We start from the raw sequence: 19,779 nt of genomic DNA, 5'->3' as shown, positions 1-19,779 counted from the left end.
TTCCCAGATTTTCTTTGCACCAAGTTCTCTTATAGGAATACTCATTTTAACTTTGAATAATACAGTGTATTAGCAACTTTTGTTAAATGATTTTATTTTCAGTAACTTTAATAATACTTTAAAAGCTTTATAAGAGCTGAACTTTAATTTTGGGGTTCCTTGGTGGCTCAGTGGTAAAGAATCTGCCTGCCAGTGCAGGAGACGTGGGTTTGATCTCTGGGTTGGGAAGATCCCTGGAGAAGGAATGGCACCCACTCCAGTATTCTTGCCTGGAGAATTCCATGGATGAGACATCTGGTGAGCTACAGTCCATGGGCTTGCAAAAAAGTCAGATATGACTTAGTGACTAAATAGCAACAAAAAACGTTAATTTTGTACCCTTTTTTATTGACTTTGAATTATGTTTTTGTGTTATGGTATAAACTGTTTTAAGCATTGAACTCTGATGATATCTCAGTGGATATGGACTTCTGCAGTGTGTAGTTTCAGTTGGCAAATATAATATATTTCTGATAATACTTTTCTAGGTTTTGAAGATATACATGATTAGTGCATTGATAAAGAGTTGACTGTTTCTTAATGTGGGTGTTAAGATAACTAAAAAACCCCACAATTTCCTTCCTTTAAAAATCTCCATTTTAAAAATGACTTACCTTATAGGCCATCAGATGTTGTTTAGTCACTAAGTTGTGTCTGATTTCTTTTGCGACCCCGTGGACTGTAGTCTGCCAGGCTCCTCTCTTCATGGGATTTCCGAGGCAAGAATACTGCAGTGGGTTACCATTCCCTTCTCCAGGGCATCTTCCCAACTCAGGGATCAAACCCATGTCTCCTGCATTGGCAGGTGGATTCTTTACCACTGAGCTACCTGGGGAAAGAGAAGCCCCTCTATGATTTCATTACTTAGAGATGGCTAGTCTTAGCATTTTGGTGTGCAGCAAGTTCTTTTTGCCTTTTTCTATTATTTGATGTATTTTTATAGTAAGATACGTTACGAACTATTTCCCGCCTTTACTTTGTTAAAATTGTATTTTCCTGTGTTTTTATTGTATAATTTAAAAATAAATTTTGACTAATGATTATAGTAAATGGTGTGTGTACTAGTAATACATGCATGGATTCATGTAACCATCACCACAGTCAGGATACAGAGCAGTGTCAATCCCTGAAAGAGTTCTCTGTGATATCTCTTTTGGTATCCCTTTGTAGTCAGCCTCCTCCCCACCCCTGAACCTTTGGCAATCACTGATCTGTTCTCTCTACTGTTTTGTCTTTTCTAGAATGTCATGGAAATGGAACCCTTTAGTACGTAACTTTTTGATACTGACTTGTTGTGCATAGCATAATGTCTTTGAAAGTCAAGTTGTTGCATATGTCTATCTGTAGGTCATTCCTTTTCATCGCTAAGTATTTCATCATATGAATGTATCGCCATATTTAGTCAGTTACTCTTGGGAGGACATGCTTTTGGTAATTATGAAAAGAACTATTATAAACATCTAAGTACAGATTTTTGTGTGAATGAAGGTTTTATGTCTCCAGGGTAAATATGTAGAAGTGGGATTGCATGGCCATTTGGTGAGTGTATGTTTAACTTCATAAGAAACCGTCAAACTAGTATGGCTGTACCATTATGCATCGCCATTAGACATTTATGAATTATACTTGCTCTGCATCCTTGCGAGCACTTGGTATTGTTACAAAGTCAACACTACCCAAAGCTATTTACAGATTGATTGCAATCCTTATCAAAATCCCAGTCACTACTTTTGCAGAAATAGAAAAATCCATTCTAAAATTTGTATGGAATCTCGAGGGACCCCAAACAGCTAGTGTTATTGGAAAAATAAATGCTGGAGGACTTACACTTCCTGATTTCAAAATTTTTTACTATGGTGCTATAGTAATCAAAACAGTGTGGTTCTGGTTTAGAATAATGAGTACAGAAGTACCCCTTATATAAGTGGTCAAATAATTATTGGAATGGAGGTCAAGACCATTCTCTTCAAAAAATAGTGCTGAGAAAACTGGATATCCACATGCAAAAGAATGAAGTTCTACCCTTATACAACCATATTACACCACAGACAAACATTTTCAAAACACCACATACAAAAATTAACTCAAAATGGATCAAAGATTTAAACGTAAGAGCCACGACTATTAAGCTCTTAGAAGAAAACAAAGTGGAAAAGCTTCACGATGTTGGATTTGGCAGTGAGTTCTTGGATATGACACCAAAGGCACAGGCATCCAGTGAATAAATAGACAAATAGGATTTCATCAAAATGAAAACCTTTTGTACATTGAAGGACACTATCAACAGAGTCAAAAGGCAGAACCCAGAAAGGGAGAAAATATTTGCAAGTCACATATCCAGAGATATAGCCAGAAATATTTAGACAATTATAGAAAACAACTCAAAAAACAGCAAAAAACAAATAGCCCAGTTAGAGAATGAGCAAAGGATTTAAATAGACATTTCTCCAGAGAAGATAAACAGATGACCAACAAACACATGAAAAGATGCTCAGCATAATTAATCATTAGGGAAATGCAGATCAAAACCATAATGAGGTATCACTTCACACCCATTAGGATGGTTATTTTCGAAAAAGCAGAGTAAGTGTTGGCAAGGATGTAGAGAGATTGGAACCTTTTTGCTGTGTTGGTGGGAATATAAAATGGCGCAGCCACTGAAGAAAACAGTATGCAGTCCTACATATAATTTAAAATTACCTTATGAACTCACATTTCCACATTTTGAGTAATACAGTTATTCAGATAATTAAAAATTATTGTATAAACTCACAATTCCACTTAAATATTGGGTATAAAGAGTTAAAAGCAGAATCTTGAAGAAATATTTGTATGCTATGTTCACAGTGACATTATTCCCAGCTGGACAGAAAGTAGAAGCCACCCAAGTGTCCATCAGTGGATGAATGTATAAACAAAACATGGTGTGTGTATATAATGAAATATTAGCCTTGAGAAGGGAGGAAATTCTGACACATAGTGCAACATGGATGAACCTGGAAGATGTTATGGTCAGTGAAGAAAGAGTAGTGACTGTCAGGTGCTGTGGGGACAGAAGTGAAGATTTAGTGTCAGTGATTATAAAGTTGCGGTTTCGCAAGATAAAAAGAGGTCTGTGGATGGATAGTGGTAATAGTCGAAAGACACTATGAATGCACTTAATGCCACTGAACTGTACACTTAATGGTTAAATGGCAAGTTTCATGTAATGTATAAATTTACAACTTGAGAAACATTAAAAAAAAATCAACTGGTCATGTTTATACAGGCCTATCTCTGGATTCTGTTACATAGATGTAATATGTTATCTCTTTGCCTGTAGCACACATTCTTGAGGTACTGTAAATTTTATAGCAGGTCTTAAAGTCATATAATGTGATTTGTCCAACTTTATTCTGTATCGAAATTATTCTGGCTATTCCAGTTCCTTTGCCTTTTCAGATTATTTGGGATTCAGTTTATCTATATCTCAAAAATGCTGTTGGGTTTTTTTAACTTTATTTTGTATTGGAGTACAGCTGTTTAACAGTGTTGTGACCGTTGGACTCAGGTGGATAGCAAAGGACCCAGCCATCCAGACACATGCATCCATTCTCCCCCAAACTCCCTCCCATCCAGGCTGCCACGCAACATGGAATTCCTGCTGGGATTTTGATTGAAGTTGCGTTAAATCTATAGAGCAGTTTGGAAACTGTTCATGTCTTTGCTATGTTGATTCTTGTAGTCTATGACCATCGTTTTATTTAGATCTTTTTTGATTTCTTTCACTGATCAGTTGTACTTGTCAGCATACATATTCTGTTTACCTTTTGTTTGATATATATCTTAAGTATTTTATGTTTTTAGAGCTCTTGTAAACTAACTGTTAGTTTTTGGGGTAAATTTTGTTTTCAGATTGATCATTGCTATTAGATATAAAATTGATTGATTTTCATGTATTTGTTCAGTGTAGCCTTGCTAAACCTTCTAGTTCTTGTAGTTTTTGTTTTGATTTTTATTTATTTTATTTTTTAAAATTTATTTATTTATGGCTGTGCTGCTGCTGCTGCTAAGTCGCTTCAGTCGTGTCCAACTCTTTGCGACCCCATAGATGGCAGCCCACCAAGCTCTCCCGTCCCTGGGATTCTCCAGGCAAGAACACTGGAGTGGGTTGCCATTTCCTTTTCCAATGCATGAAAGTGAAAAGTGAAAGTGAAGTCGCTAAGTCGTGTCCGACCCTCAGCGACCCCATGAACTGCAGCCTTCCAGGCTCTTCCGTCCATGGGATTTTCCAGGCAAGAGTACTGGAGTGGGTTGCCATTTCCTTCTCCAGTGCATGAAAGTGAAAAGTGAAAGTGAAGTTGCTCAGTCGTGTCCGACTCTTAGCGACCCCATGGACTGCAGCCTACCAGGCTCCTCTGTCCATGGGATTTTCCAGGCAAGAGTACTGGAGTGGTCTTTATTGCTGCATGCCACCTTTCTCTAGTTGCAGTGAGCAGGGCTGTTCGTTGCGGTGCACAGGCATCTCATTGTGATGGTTCCTCTTGTTGTGGAGCACAGGCCCTAGGCTTACGGGCTTTAGTTGCTCTGCGGCATGTGAAATCTTCACAGAGCAGGATCCCCTGCATTGGCAGGCAACTTCCTATCCACTGTACCACCAGGGAAGTCCTTGTTTGTTTTTTTTTAGATTCTTTGGGATTTTCTGCATACATAATCATGTTATCAGTGAATAGGGGCTGTTTGATTTCTTCCTAATGCGTCTGGTTCCTCATATCTTATTGCAGTGGCTAGATCCTCCATTAAGATATTCGATAGAACTGTTGAGAGCGTAATATCCTTGTCCTATTCCTGATCTTAGGGGAAGGCCTTCGGTCTTAGCATTAAGTGTTTCATAGTGGTAGACTCTGTAGCTGTCCTTTATCAGATTGAGGAAATTCCCTTTTAACTTGCTGAGGGCTTTTTTTTTTTTAAATCATGGAAATATGTTGTATTTTGCCAGATGTATCTACTGACTTAACTGTGGTTTTTCTTCTTTAAGAAGTTATCGTGGTAGCTTACATTGATTGATTTTTGAATACTGAACCAGTTTTGCATTCCTGGGAAAACCCTGTTTGGTCCTGGTGTATTGCTAAACTCCATTTGCTTTTATTTTGTTGAGGATTTTTGCACAATCTCCATGAGGGATAATGGTATGTAGTTTCTTTTTTTGACCTTTTTCTAGTTTTTGATATCAGGTTAATTTAGGCTTCTTAAAAGGAGTTTGGAAGTGTTCCTCTTTTTCTGTTTCCTGAAAAAGATTTTGTAGAATTGGTGTTACTTCTTAAATTCCCCAGTGAAATCAGGTAAGCCTGGAGATTTCTTTGAAAAGTTTTAAACTAGGAATTTACTTTCCTTAATTCAGATTACCTGTTTCATTTTGAATAATTTGGTAGTTTGTGGTTTTTATGGAATTTCACCTTTATTTTCTAACTTATGCATATTGATCTGTTTATATTATTCCTCAGTTATCTTTTTAACATTTCAAGTGTCAAATTTAAATATTGTGACAACACAATTTGTCACATTTATGTGCATAGAGTTGTTCATAGTATTCTTTTATTTATCATTTGATGTCTGCAGGATCTGTAGGCTAGCTCCTCTTTCATTTGGTTGTGTTGGTAATTTATATCTTCTTTTATTCTTTGCCACTCTTGCTAGAGCTTTATCAATTTCATCAATCTTTTCAAAGAACTCATTTTTGCTTATATTGATTTTTCATTATTGTTTTTCTAGTTTTACTTTTGCATTGATTTCCACTATTAACCTTTATTATTTCTTACCTTTTCCTTGCTTTGGATTTATTTGGGATTTGTTCTGGTTTTTTTAAGTAGAAGCTAAGGTTATTGATTTAAGGCCTTTTTCCCCACCCCAATATAAACATTCAAGTCCTATAAGTTTTACTCTAATCACTGTTTTAGCGTCAGATGCCTTATTTTGATATTATATTTTCATTCTCTTTTGGGTGTGGAGAGCTGTGCTACAGCTTGAGGGATCTCAGTGTTCCCCAGCCAGGGGAACAGCAGTGAAAGTGCCGTATCCTAACCTCTAGAACATCAGGGAACTCCTTCATGTTCATTCTTTTAAAAATGTTTTCTGAGTTACTTTAGACTTCATTGACCTAAGAATTGCTTAGGAGTATGTTATTTAATTTACAAGTATTTAGAGGTTTCCCATTATGTTTCTGTTACTGATTTCTACTTAAATCCTTTGTGGTCATTTTGTTTGTGGTTGGTTGTTTCATTGGAGTATAGTTGTTTTACAATGTTGTGTTAGTTTCTGCTGCTGTTGTCGTTCAGTCTCTAATTCACTTCTGACTCTTTGTGACTCCACACACTGCAGCGTATCAAGCTTCCCTGTCTATCGCTATCTCCTGGAGTTTACTCAAACTCTTGTCCATTGAGTCAGTGATGCCTTCGAACCATCTCATCCTCTGTGGGCCCCTTCTCCTCTTGCCCACAGTCTTTCCCAGCATCTGTCTTTTCCAGGGAGTTGACTCTTCACATCAGGTGGCCAAAGTATCGGAGCTTCAGTTTCAGCCTCAGTCCTTCCAGTGAATATTCAGGGTTGATTTCCTTTAGAATTGTCTTGTTTGGTTTCCTTGCAGTCCAAGGGACTCTCAAGAGTCTTCTCCAACACCACAGTTCAAAAGCATTGATTCTTTCGTGCTCAGCCTTCTTTATGGTCTAACTCTCACATCTGTACATGACAACTGGAAAAACCATAGCTTTGACTATATGGACCCTTGTTGGCAAGGTGTTGTTTCTTCTTTTTAATACACTTTCTAGATTTGTCACAGCTTTTCTTCCTAGGAGCAGGTGTCTTTTGATTTCATGGCTGCAGTATTTGTCTGCAATAATTTTGGAGCCCAAGAAAATAAAATATGTCACTATTTCTACTTTTCCCCATCTATTTGCCATGAAATGATGGGACTGGATGCCATGATCTTAGTTTTTTGAATGTTGAATTTTAAGCCAGCTTTTTCACTCTCCTCTCTACCTTCATCAAGAGGCTCTCTAGTTTCTCTTGCTTTTTGCCATTAAATATTAGAGTTCCATAAAAGCAAAATTTCTCTTTGCTTTTTGCGTGCATATCTGAGGTTGTTGGTATTTCTCCCCACAGTCTTGATTCCAGCTTGTGATTCATCTAGCCCAGCATTTTGCATAATGTACTCTGCATGTAAGTTAAATAAACAGGGTGACAGTATACACCATGACGTACTCCTTTCCCAATTTTGAACTAGTCCATTTCACGTCCGGTTCTAACTGTCACTTCTTGTCCTGCGTACAGGCTTCTCGGGAGACAGGTAAGATGGTCTGGTAAGTGATTGAGTTATACATATGTGTGCATTCTTTTCTTTTACTATATTCTTTCCCATTAGGACCTTGTTGTTTATCCATTCTGTATATAATAGCTAACATCTGCTAACTTGCTCTATCATCAACCTCTTGCTCTATTCTTGTCCCAACCCTGTCCCCCTTGGCAACCACAAGTCTGTCCTGTGTCCAGGAGTCTGTTTCTCTTTTGCACTTGGGTTCATTTATGTCACATTTTAGATTCCACGTGTAAGTGATATCATATAGTATCTTGTCTTTCTCTTTCTGACTTCACTTAGTATGATAATCTCTAGTTGCACCCTTGGTTGCTGCAAATGACATTGTTTTGTTCTTTTTAATTGTTAAGTAATAGTCCATTATATCGGAGAAGGCAATGGCACCCCACTCCAGTACTCTTGCCTGGAAAATCCCATGGACGGAGGAGCCTGGTAGGCTGTAGTCCATGGGGTCGCTAAGAGTCGGACACGACTGAGCGACTTCCTTTCCACTTTTCACTTTCATGCATTGGAGAAGGAAATGGCAACCCACTCCAGTGTTTTTGCCTGGAGAATCCCAGGGATAGCAGAGCCTGGTGGGCTTCTGTCTATGGGGTCTCACAGAGTTGGACACGACTGAAGCGACTTAGCAGCAGCAGCAGTCCATTATGTATATGTATCACATGCTCTTTATCCATTCATCTGTTGATAGACGTTTAGGTTGTTTCCATGTTTTGGCTACTATGAATAGTGCTGCTTTGAACATTGGGATGCATGTATCTTTTTGAATAAGAATTTTGTCTGGACAAATGCCCAGGACTGGGGTTGCTTGATCTTATGGTAGTTCTTTTAGTTTTCTAAGGAACCTTCATACTGTTTTCTGTGGTGGCTGTACCAACTTAAATTCCCACCAGCAGTGAGGAGGGTTCCCTTTTCTCCGTGCCCTCTCCAACGTTTGTTATTTGTAGACTTTTTATTTATTTATTTTTTAAACTTCATCTTTTTTTCTTTTTTTAAAGATTTTATGTATTTGGCTGCATGGGGTCTTAGTTCCCTGATCAGGGATCAAACCCATGCCCCCTGCATTGGAAGTGTAGAGTCTTATTAACCACTGGACCACCAGGGAATTCCTGTAGACTTTTTAATGATGGCCATTCTGATCTGTGTGAGTTGGTATCTTATTGTAGTTTTGATTTGCATTTTTTCCAATACTTAGTGATGTTGAACATCTTTTTTATGTGCTTATTGGCCATCTGTATTTCTTTTGAGAAATGTCTGTTAAGGTCTTTTGCCCATTTTTGGATTGGGTTGCTTGTTTTTTTGTTGTTGCTTGTATGAGCTATTTGTATGTTTTGGAGATTAAGGCCTTGTTGATTGCATCATTTGCAAATATTTTCTCCTAGTCCATAGGCTGTCTTTTTGTTTTGTTTATGGTTTCCTTTACTGTGGAAAAGCTTATAAGTTTGATTATGTCCCACGTTTTATTTTTGCTTTTATTTCTGTTGCCTCGGGAGACTGACCGAAGAAAACATCGACATGATTTATTTATGTCAGAGAATGTTTTGCCTATGATCTCTTCTAGGAGTTTTATGGTGTTGTGTCTTATATTTAAGTATTTAAGCCATTTTGAGTTTTATTTTTGTGTATAGTGTGAGGCTGTGTTCTAACTTCATTGATTTACACGTGATTGTCCAGTTTTCCCAACACCACTTGCTAAAGAGACTGTCTTTTTCCCATTGTGTATTCTTACCTCCTTTGTTGAAGATTAATTGACCAGAGATATGTAGGTTTATTTCTGGGCTCTCAGAGAACATACTTTTATTTCTTTTATATTAAGGTCTGTTTTATGATCCAGGATACAATATATCTTGATTAATTTTCAATGTGCACTTGAATGTGCATTCTGCTGTTGATAGGTGGAGTATTTTAAAAATGTCATTGGTTGATGGTGTTCAGTTTCTCTATATCTATGTTCGTTTTCTGTCTGCTAGTTCTGACAGTTACGGAAAGTTGAAATCTCCAGCTGTAATTATGGATGTCTGTTACTCCTTTCAGTTCTTGTTAATTTTTGCTGAATGTATTTTTAAGTTCTGTTAGGTGTATATGTATATTTAGGATTGCTTCATGAATTGACTCTTTTGTCATGTAATGTCCTCATTTATCCCTGGTGATTTTCTTTGTTCTGATCTTTGTCTCATCTAAATATGACTATTCCGTCTTTCTTTGATTAACATTTACGTGATATATCTTTTTTCCATCTTTTTACCCTTTTAGAATGATAAAAGTTTCATTTAGACATCATAGAATTAGATTGCATGTGTGTTTTAAATTCCAGTTTGTCTTTTCATTGGCGTACTTAGGCCATTTATGATTACTGAATAGTTGAATTTTGGTTTAGATGCTCCATTTTATTATTTGTTTCCTCTTTTTTTCTTTAGTTTTTCTCTTTCTGCTTTTTTGGCTTGATTTTTTTTTTAACCTTATCTGTTGCTTTTGTGTGTTTTCATAGTTACTTGAAGGATTGCAATATATATTTTCCTCTTAGTCTATTTAGAATCAGTATTTTACCACTTTAAGTGGAATGTAGAAACCATACCCAGAGAAGGCAATGGCACCACACTCCAGTACTCTTGCCTGGAAAATCCCATGGACAGAGGAGCCTGTTAGGCTGCAGTCCATGGGGTCGCTAAGAGTTGGACACAACTGAGCAACTTCACTTTCACTTTTCACTTTCATGCATTGGAGAAGGAAATGGCAACCCACTCCAGTGTCTTGCCTGGAGAATCCCAGGGACAGGGGAGCCAGGGGGCTGCCGTCTATGGGGTTGCACAGCTGGACACGACTGAAGCGATGCAGCAGCAGCAGCAGCAGAAACCATACCACTCTATTGTATCCTCCTCTTTTAAGTTATAATCGACTTATTTATTATATATATGTGACATTGAAGAGTATCAGACATTGTAGTAATTTTTGCTTTCAGTTATCAAATACATTTAAAAGACTGAGTTGGAGAATCATCACTTATATTTACCCAGATATTTACCATTTCTGTAGCTCTTCCCTCATTCTTGATACTCTATAATTTCCCTTCTCTTTGATGAACTTCTTTTTGTGATTCTTTCTGAGCAGGTTTCCTGACAACATTTCTAGTTAGTGTTCCCTCATCTGAGAATGTCTTTATTTCACCTTCATTCTTGATGGATTTTTTTTTGTTGAATTGAATTTCTTTTTTGCAGTACTCTACAAATTGTTCAGTTCCAAGTGAAGTCCATGATTTTTTAATGATGAACGTGCTTTTATTGTAGTTATTACTTACCTGTACGTAACATATCCTCTGGTTGCTTTCAAGATTTTTCTTTATTAGTTTTAGTTTTAAGTTTCAGCAGCTTTTTGTGTCTGGCTGTGAATTTTTAACTTATTATTTTTGTGAAATTTCTCCTGCTCCCAAAGAAAATCTGTACTAATGCAAGTCATTAGTGTCAGTCAGGAATCTGCAAACTATGGCCTGTCTCCTGATTTTATAAATAAATGCTACTAGAACACATCTGCTGCTGCTACTGCTGCTGAGTCGCTTCAGTCGTGTCTGACTCTGTGCGACCCACTGGACGGCAACCCACCAGGCTCCCCCGTCCCTGGGACTCTCCAGGCAAGAACACTGGAGTGGGTTGCCATTTCCTTCTCCAATGCATGAAAGTGAAAAGTGAAAGTGAAGTCGCTCAGTCGTATCCGACTTTTCGGGACCCCATGGACTGCAGCCTACCAGGCTCCTCTGTCCATGGGATTTTCCAGGCAAGAGCACTGGAGTGGGGTGCCATTGCCTTCTCCGAGAACACATTTACATCCCTTCATTTACTAAAATAAAGTAAATAAATGTTTCTTTTGTAGTACAGTGGCAGAGTTGAGTAATTATGAGAAAAGACCTTAAATACTATTTGATCTTTTTATAAGAAGTTTGCTGATAATCTGGTATAGTTGGAGGAAATTTGAGTGTTTCTTATGAGGCCTTAAATACTATTTGATCTTTTTATAGGAAGTTTGCTTATATCTGGTATAGCTGAAAGAAATTTGAGTGTTCTTCTGTTAAATTTTCTGCTTGAATTTCTTTTTAAACTTTATCTGTGTAGGGTTCAAAGTCATTTTATAATTGTCTTCTAACAAGGTGCAACATGTGGTATAGAATGGGTATAAGAGTTTTCCCCCCTCTGTTTAAAAACTGAAAATGACTTCTTAGCTGATTTTCCTCAAAAACTTAAAACATTAGTTAAGCATGGCTCTTCTTTCTTTGAGAAATTTATTTTCAGACATTTTAAACTCATAGGGCAAATAAAGTATAAATTTCTGTTTATTTTAAAGGTAGCCTTGGAAGTTTAAATATAGGTTATAAGTTTTTTTTATTAATGTTATTTGCAGCATTAAAATGTGTTGACATTGTTCCATAGTAATACTTCCAAAACCATAAAACAAAGCAATATGAATAAAAGTGTAATTTAACATATAATTTCATACAAAATTTTGAAGAGGTATTTTCTTACTGAGAGCTCAGCCATAGGTTTCTTGGTTTCTTCATCTCTTTTATGAACCTTTATGTACTTAAAATTGTTATTCTTTTAACTGAAAATAAATGTTGATTTTTACCTCCCATTGTGAAACCTATGCTTGTTTTTTTTTGCTGTACAAATACTCAGTTCTGGGTCACACTTAAGCACACATGGATTTCATTTTTTTCCAAAATTAGAGAATTTGTGTCCTTGATCTTATTTTTTGTCAGGTAAAAAGAGTTGCTCGAACATGTTAAGACGATGAAAAGTTCCCTAAAACGTTCTTTGTTCATTGAAGGATGTTTTTTCTTCACAGAAATCTAGAACTTGTTTACTGGTAGATGTAAATAAAATCTTGAGCATACTATGCGACTACATTAACAGAGCTCTTTTTCTTGAAATAAAGTTCTCAGGCTGAGTAAAAGATTCAGAGAAAGAGTCTGTGGTGGGTTGTATAATCTTCCATCAGAATTCACGTGCTCATGGGAACCTCAGATTGTGACCTTATTTAGAAACAGGGTCTTTGCAGGTGTAATTAGTTAAAATGAGGTCATACGAGCTCAAAGAGCCTTCAGGGTAGGGTAGTATGGCCGATAATCAGTTTACTGTCTTCTGCTGTGCAGTACAGAAAGTCACTGCTTACAAATGGCCTTTTGTAACTCAGCTCAGAAATACTGGGAATGGACTCATCTGAATAAACATGGTCCTTTTACATGCTTTGTGGGCCTGAGAGACTTCTGAAGTCATTGCCAGTAAGGCTGTTTGGTCACTGCATTACTTTGAGTGCTAATATTATATAGTGTAAGAAATTAAAAAAAAACAGTGTGGATTTTTTTTTTTTTTTTTTTAGTCATGATCTATTGAATTCTGGGGTTGCATGGAAACCCAGTTGAAAACCCTGGTGTAGATTTTTACATTTTATACCTCTGTACAAGTTTTAACAAAATAATGGTTTTTATAGTTCCTTAGCTAATGACCTATCCCTAAAACTAAACAATTTGTAGTTTTTTTTTTTTTAATTTTACAGTTACGTGTGGGAGGCATGGCACATATGGGAAATCCCTGCCTTCTGCTGAATTTTTCTGTGAACCAAAAACCTCTATAAAAAAAGGAATAGTCTGTTTTAAAATTTGAAACTATCTTTACAAGTTCTTACGTAATTTTACTCTGAGTTCCTATAATTTGTATGATTTCTTGTTGTTTTACCTAGAGATGAGAAGTGGTAGGTAAATATTCCTGTTTTATTGTATTACAGAGATTATTTTTCTGTATGCTGACATACATTTCAAACCAATAGATCTGAGAATGAACTATAGAAATTCCATGAATTTTTCTGTTTTATGTAGATAATGAATAAGTTTCTAATCAGTTTTGTAATGCCTCCAAGATGAGAGAGCTATAATAATTTGAGATTAAGAAAGCTAACCCTAATATTCATTGATTATAACATGTTTTATAGTTGTCCTAGATATTGATGAGTAGGACCCTGGTTTATCTCTTTGCTGCTTTTGTATTACTGCTCAATAATAGTACCAAGATCAGGAATGTTCTGTAGACTTCTGGTGGGAGTGTAGAATAAGGTGTACTGACTGGTGGCAGAATTACTTGTCCACAGAGAAGTTTCTTCACTAGTACAATTAAATTTTACAGTTGATCATTTTTTTCAAGTCTTTTTATAGAGACTGTATTCATGACAGTGTTTAACATTAGTCTTTTTATAAATTAAAATGTAGAAATCAGTGTTATCTTTTCCAAATTGTGCTTTTTGGTTTTATATTTAAAGCTTCCGTGTTTTACTGTCTTTTGTAATACTCCTTGAAATTCTACTCTTAATTTATTCTGATAAATTGTATGGTTAGTATACTCATTTTCTATTAAAGTACTCTTCTGATATTGATTCAGCAGAAACTTCAGAGGACATTGATCTTCAGTAGTAGTCGACTGTGGTTTTTCAGTGGTAGTTGAACTAAGAGACTACTAGTTCTCTTAACTTAGGTTATAGCCATCGTCCATAATTTTATCTCAGATATGTATGTGTGTGTACTCAGTCGTGTCTGACTGTTTGCAACCCCACGGACTATAACCTGCTAAGCTCCTCTGTCCATGGAATTTCCAAGGCAAGAATGCTGGAGCAGGTTGCCATTTCCTCCTCCAGGGAACCTTCCTGACCCAGGTATTGAATTTATGCCTCTTCTGTCTCCTGCGTTGGCAGATGGATTCTTTACCACTAGTGCCACCTGGGACTGGGAAGCCATCTTCCCCCTGGGAAGCATATCTTAGGTATAAAAGCCCAAAAGAACTTTTGAGGTCATTACCTAGAAACTGTCCACATTGACTTTATGCTTAATGACTTTTGTAGGGGAAGTAGGGAAAGATGTAAAAAAATACTGAATATTTATTTTAATTACAGTATAGTTGATGTACAATGTTGTATAGTATTGGATATTTAATTTTTTTTCCAAACAAATTATTTTGAAGTAGTGTAATACAGAGAACTTCCCTATAACCTTTACTAAGTTCCACTAATTTTAATATCTTAAATATTTTACCACACTTGATTATCATTCCCTCATGTATACATTCATACTGCTTTTGCTCACTTGTGAATAGGTTGCATATATCATATCCTTTTATCCTGTTATGCCTTCATAACAGCAATATAGTTTTCAAGTTCTGATAATTTCATATTGTTACTTTAAGCTACAGTACATATTCCAATTTAATCGGTTCTAATAATGCCCTTTAGAGAATCTTTTTCTAATCAAAGATTATATAAGGTATTTAGTTGCCATGTAAGCATTTAGTTTAAAAGATCTTATTCGTCTTAAAATCTTCAGTGTTGAATTTTTGTTCTTTTAACAGCTAAACCAGGTGGACAGGTGAAATGTCAGTATATTTCTGCCGTGGATAAAGTTATTTTTGTGGATGATTATGCAGTAGGGTGTAGGAAGGACCTTAATGGAATCTTGTTGTTAGACACTGCTCTGCAAACTCCAGTTTCAAAGCAAGATGATGTGGTTCAGCTTGAATTACCTGTCACAGAGGTAAGTTGAAATAAGTATGCTTTTCTACTTAATGTAGTTTCAGACTTACTAGTCATTAAATGAAATTAGATTGTCCTTTGAGGATATTATCTACGTACCCCTATAAAAATAAGGAATTGTGAATTGTACAGGTTAAACCACTTTAACAGAAACCCCAAAATACAATGGCTTAAACAAGATAGTTTTTTTCTAGTAACAGTACAAGGAAAGTATAGGGACAACTTTGCTTACTGCAACATTTAGCTTCCGTCTCTTGAGTCCAAGACTGCTGCTTCAAGTCTTATTACTTCCCAGGTTTAGGGAAAGGGAGGGCAAAAGGCCAGGGAGCACACTGGCATTGCCTGCCTTTCCTTTCCTCCTTTCCCTTTTACCTCCCTCCCTCATCCTTTGCTTCTCTCTGTACTCCCTTCTTCATTTTTCTTAATTCTCTTTTACGAACTGTTTCACGTGTGCCCTTTTTGTATTCAGTTAATTCATTGGCCAGAATGTAGTCATATGGCCACATTAAGCTGAGGTGGTTTTTTTCTTTAATATTAAAAAAGAAGAAATAAATATTAATGGACGACCAGTAATCTTGGCTATGTAACATGTTTCTTAACAATTCCAGATTAAAATTTCAACATACATATTTTTGTGTTACATGTTTATTACTTAATTTATAAGTGTGTCCTAACTTAAATCTTTTTGTGTATGTTGATGTTCATATCATGTTTAAAACTATATTTTTTAGATTTATCAGACTTTAAATCATCTTAAAAATATAAGCGATTATAATGTTGTATTCCCCCCAAAAGTGAGATATTATTTCTGTCTTTATCCCAATTTGTTGATTATTAACTGTTTTGTGTTTGATGGATTGATATAATTAGTTGATAAAATCAATATAGCTTATTTCCCATTTTTAAGACATGCAAAGTGTTACTGTGTGGGTCAGTGTCATATCACAGTCATCTAGTATGTTAATATGGAAAGCATTTGCTGAAGTTCTGAGCTCTGAAAACAGAGTAGCCATCTTTTTGTCATAAGAATATCTCGATCTGGGGGCATGTTAAAATCTTTGGACAGAAAATTAATTATAATTAGTTCTACTTGTTTTGAATGTTTTTTCCCCTCCTACTTAAAGGAAATTAGACCTGGTAATATCTTAATAAAGCTGCTATCTTCTATACATTGTAGTGTACAATGAAAGATGGTATCAAACCATTGGGTTTTAAAAGGAACTACAGAATTACAATAAAATAGTTGAACATTTGTATAAAATGGACCCTGAAGTCAATATTTAGCTAGATATTTAGCCAACTTCTGCCACCTCTCCCACCTTGCCAGTTCCTGATGTCTGTTGCTGGTTTTCTTTCTTTTTACACAAATAATTATAGTTGTCTTGTTCATGTAATACTGTTCGTAGTTCTTCTACCACCCCAGGTACCCTTTCCTGCATCACGTTGGTCTCTCACTGTCTTACCTAAAGTGTGCAGTCCTAGGTTTGGTTGGATTAGTGTGGATGTGTTCTTTTCCATATATTGACCATATATTTCTGTTACTGTAGTTCATACAGTATGTAGTTCATACTGAATACGTGGGTAACAATGCAAAGGGCTTTTTAAAAATTACCTGATGATTTAATGAGTGACCGCTCGTACGGTTTTACACAGTAAAGCTCACTGAGGGACTTTACATTTGTCTTTAAATTTTTCTCTCTTTTATTTTTGTTTATAGTTTCAGCTTGTCCAGTTTTTTCTGTTTGGCTTTGTTTTATAAAAACTTCCATGTATGGAGACTTTACTGTGTGGTACTATGCTGAGTACATTGCTTTATCTCATTTAATTTTGTAACAGCCTTGCAAATCATTATTTGGTTAGCTAAGTTGGTTTAAAAAAAGTAGAAGTAGTAAATTTTCATATAGTACCTTTCAGAATTAAAATATATGTGTAAGAATCCAAATTAAACATTTTTGGTATGATTAATCTTTTGTGATCATCTTTTTTTATTTAGGCACAACAGCTCCTATCAGCATGTTTAGAAAAGGTAGATGTTTCTAGTACGGAGGGTTATGATTTGTTCATCACACAGCTCAAAGATGGTTTGAAAAATACATCTCATGAGACTGCAGCAAACCACAAAGTTGCTAAGGTAAGAAGTTAAAAAAAAAAATTACTTTGTTTAGGGTTATAACAGAAAGAACATTTCCATACTTTTGCCTTTCTCTGTTCTCCCTTCACTGATGACTAGAGTGGGAGATAGTGCTTTGAATTAAATCCTTGGCTATATTTCATTAATTGTTCTGCATTTTTCTTTTAAGATTTGTAAAAAAATTATAAATGTAATACATATACAATTTTTATATTGAAGCATATAAAGTAGAAGCTGTTTTCTAAAAAAATTTTGCCTTTGTAAGTATCTTTTTTCTCAAGTCTAGCTGAAATTATACTAAAATACTGTGATGTACTGTTTGGACTGCTTCGTCTGTTTGGACTGCTGTAATGGAATACCACCGGCTGAGTGGTATTTCTTTTGGTGAAGTCCTTCTTTCTGGGATATAGCAGGTACCTTCTCACTGTGTCCTTATATAGTGAAAAAGGCAAGGGATCTCTCTGGAGCCTCTTTTATAAAAGAGGGCTGCACCCTCATGACCTAAGTACCTTCCTTCCAAAAGCCCTACCTGCTAATAGACTCCCCTTTTGGGTTAGAATTTCGGCAGATGAATTTTGCAGGGATACAAGCATTCAGATTATAGCGTATACCTTGCTTTTTTTCATTGAAGAATGTATATTGAGGATCTTTTCATATCAGTGCTCATATATCATCTGCATTCTTCCTAATATTTATATTGAAGTATATTGTATAAATTCACCATGATTTTACGAATCTTAATTCCGTTAGTGGAATGTTTTATTTAGTAAAAACAGAAACCATGTTGTGCATTTCAACAGAGAGAAGTTATTGTGAGAAATTGACTTAATATGTGTATGAGAACCAAAAAAGTGAAAACAAAACCCTGAGGTAACACAGATGGTAACTGTGGGGAGCAGCACTCATTTTGGTCTGAAGGAACAGGATGTTCAGGTTTTAGAACCTAGATCCTTAAAAACTTAAGAGAAGAGCCTCCGTGGATCTGGGACTTCAGACTCCTGAGGTGGAGTTGTTATCCAGTAGGTACCTCAGGAGCTTGGAGATTGGAACCTGCTGAACTGAGACTCAGATTTCTGAAGAGAGGTGCTACTCGGCTGATGTTAGTCCCTCTGAGGGAGATATATGAGACTGGTCCTCGGAGTGCTAAGAAAACAGAACAAAAAAACTTCTGAAGATCAGAGGAGTCAACAACTGCCACCAGATCCTTTGCTAACATGATGTTGACAGCAATGACAAGTAATTTAGCAAGAAGCAAGTCTTTTTTCCCCTATCATGCTTTCCAATTTCCATCCTGTGTTCCTTTGTCAGAACTTGACAGTCAGGAAACTGGTTGGTAAACAAGAAATAATAGTTTATAGTATCCCAGCCCCAACATGACTGAGAAGAGAGGAAAGGGTAGGTTTGGACCTGAGAGACAGTAGCTTAATAACTGGCACAGTCTGCTCCTTTGGCTACTCATCATCTCCATACATACCATACCATCTACACATGTTTGAACTTTCATGCAACAAAAATGTTATGCTTTTACTTAATAAGAGGCTCTGTTCCTAAAAAGAAAATGAAGATTTGTCTCACCCTGTCCCCAGAACAGGCAGACACAAAGTTTCAAAAGATACTTTATCCATCTGTAGGTGATACTTGCTACTCTTAAAATTTATAGTTTCAAGTGTTTAGGTAACAGAGCTGTGCTACCTAATCACTAAACCTAAATTAAACCCATCTAAACCTAAACACTAAATTAACTGCAACAAAAAATTCTTCTGTAAAATAATGACTTACCTCTCTGTGTCTTTATCTATCTAAATCTTCATCCATCTATCATTTATGTAATGAGAAGAAAATACATATAGTTAGCATATCTCTCAGTTCTATACTTGTGTATAAAATAAAGATGATATTCTTGATATTTACAGTCTCCTTCTCCTAGCTGTTCCATAGTCCCTTTGTCCTTAGCCAGCAGTGTTGAGGTCAGGTGTCTTTATACTGTCAAGTGACCCAAGTCTTCACTCTTGCAGGGTTCAGATCCTTTGTAGTGCTCTGCTCAGTTGTAATTGTCCTTTCACTCTTGTATATTGGATGTGGAAGAGTTTAGAGGCACCCTGGAGAATCTCTTGGATTGTAATTAAATTCTCCAACTTGGTTTGAATGGCAACCCACTTCAGTATTCTTGCCTTGAGAACCCCATGAACAGTATGAAAAGGCAAAATGATAGGATACTGAAAGAGAAACTCCCCACGTCAGTAGGTGTCCAATATGCTACTGGAGATCAGTGGAGAAATAACTCCAGAAAGAATGAAGGGATGGAGCCAAAGCAAAAAGAATACCCAGCTGTGGATGTGACTGGTGATAGAAGCAAGGTCCGATGCTGTAAAGAGCAATATGGCATAGGAACCTGGAATGTCAGGTCCATGAATCAAGGCAAATTGGAAGTGGTCAAACAAAGGATGGCAAGAGTGAATGTCGACATTCTAGGAATCAGTGAACTGAAATGGACTACAATGGGTGAATTTAACTCAGATGATCATTAATCTACTACATTATATCTTCTGAATCCCTCAGAAGAAATGGAGTAGCCATCATGGTCAACAGAAGAGTCCGAAATGCAGTACTTGGATGCAATCTCGAACACGACAGAATGATCTCTGTTCGTTTCCAAGGCAAACCATTCAATATCACAGTAATCCAAGTCTATGCCCCAACA

The 19,779-nt window shown here is 36.3% G+C and overlaps 1 protein-coding gene across 8 annotated transcripts in view; it reads left to right on the top strand.

The window, feature by feature from the left end:
• Window positions 1-19,779, top strand: part of BIRC6 (baculoviral IAP repeat containing 6) — a 216,187-nt gene that overhangs the window by 12,599 nt on the left and 183,809 nt on the right. For all 8 annotated transcript variants that reach the window (XR_011466116.1, XM_070379760.1, XM_014477364.2 and 5 more), the window contains exons 2-3: window positions 14,767-14,948; window positions 16,941-17,078. Coding sequence is in view for 7 of the 8 variants with exons in the window: in XM_070379760.1 (XP_070235861.1) it covers window positions 14,767-14,948; window positions 16,941-17,078 (320 nt within the window). In the remaining variant the exon portion in view is untranslated. The remainder of the gene's footprint in view (window positions 1-14,766; window positions 14,949-16,940; window positions 17,079-19,779) is intronic.

The sequence above is a fragment of the Bos mutus genome, chromosome 11, assembly GCF_027580195.1.
Source record: "Bos mutus isolate GX-2022 chromosome 11, NWIPB_WYAK_1.1, whole genome shotgun sequence".
NCBI classification, from domain to species: domain Eukaryota; kingdom Metazoa; phylum Chordata; class Mammalia; order Artiodactyla; family Bovidae; genus Bos; species Bos mutus.
Note: the sequence above shows the minus strand (reverse complement) of the source record. Positions and strands in the feature narration are given on the sequence as shown.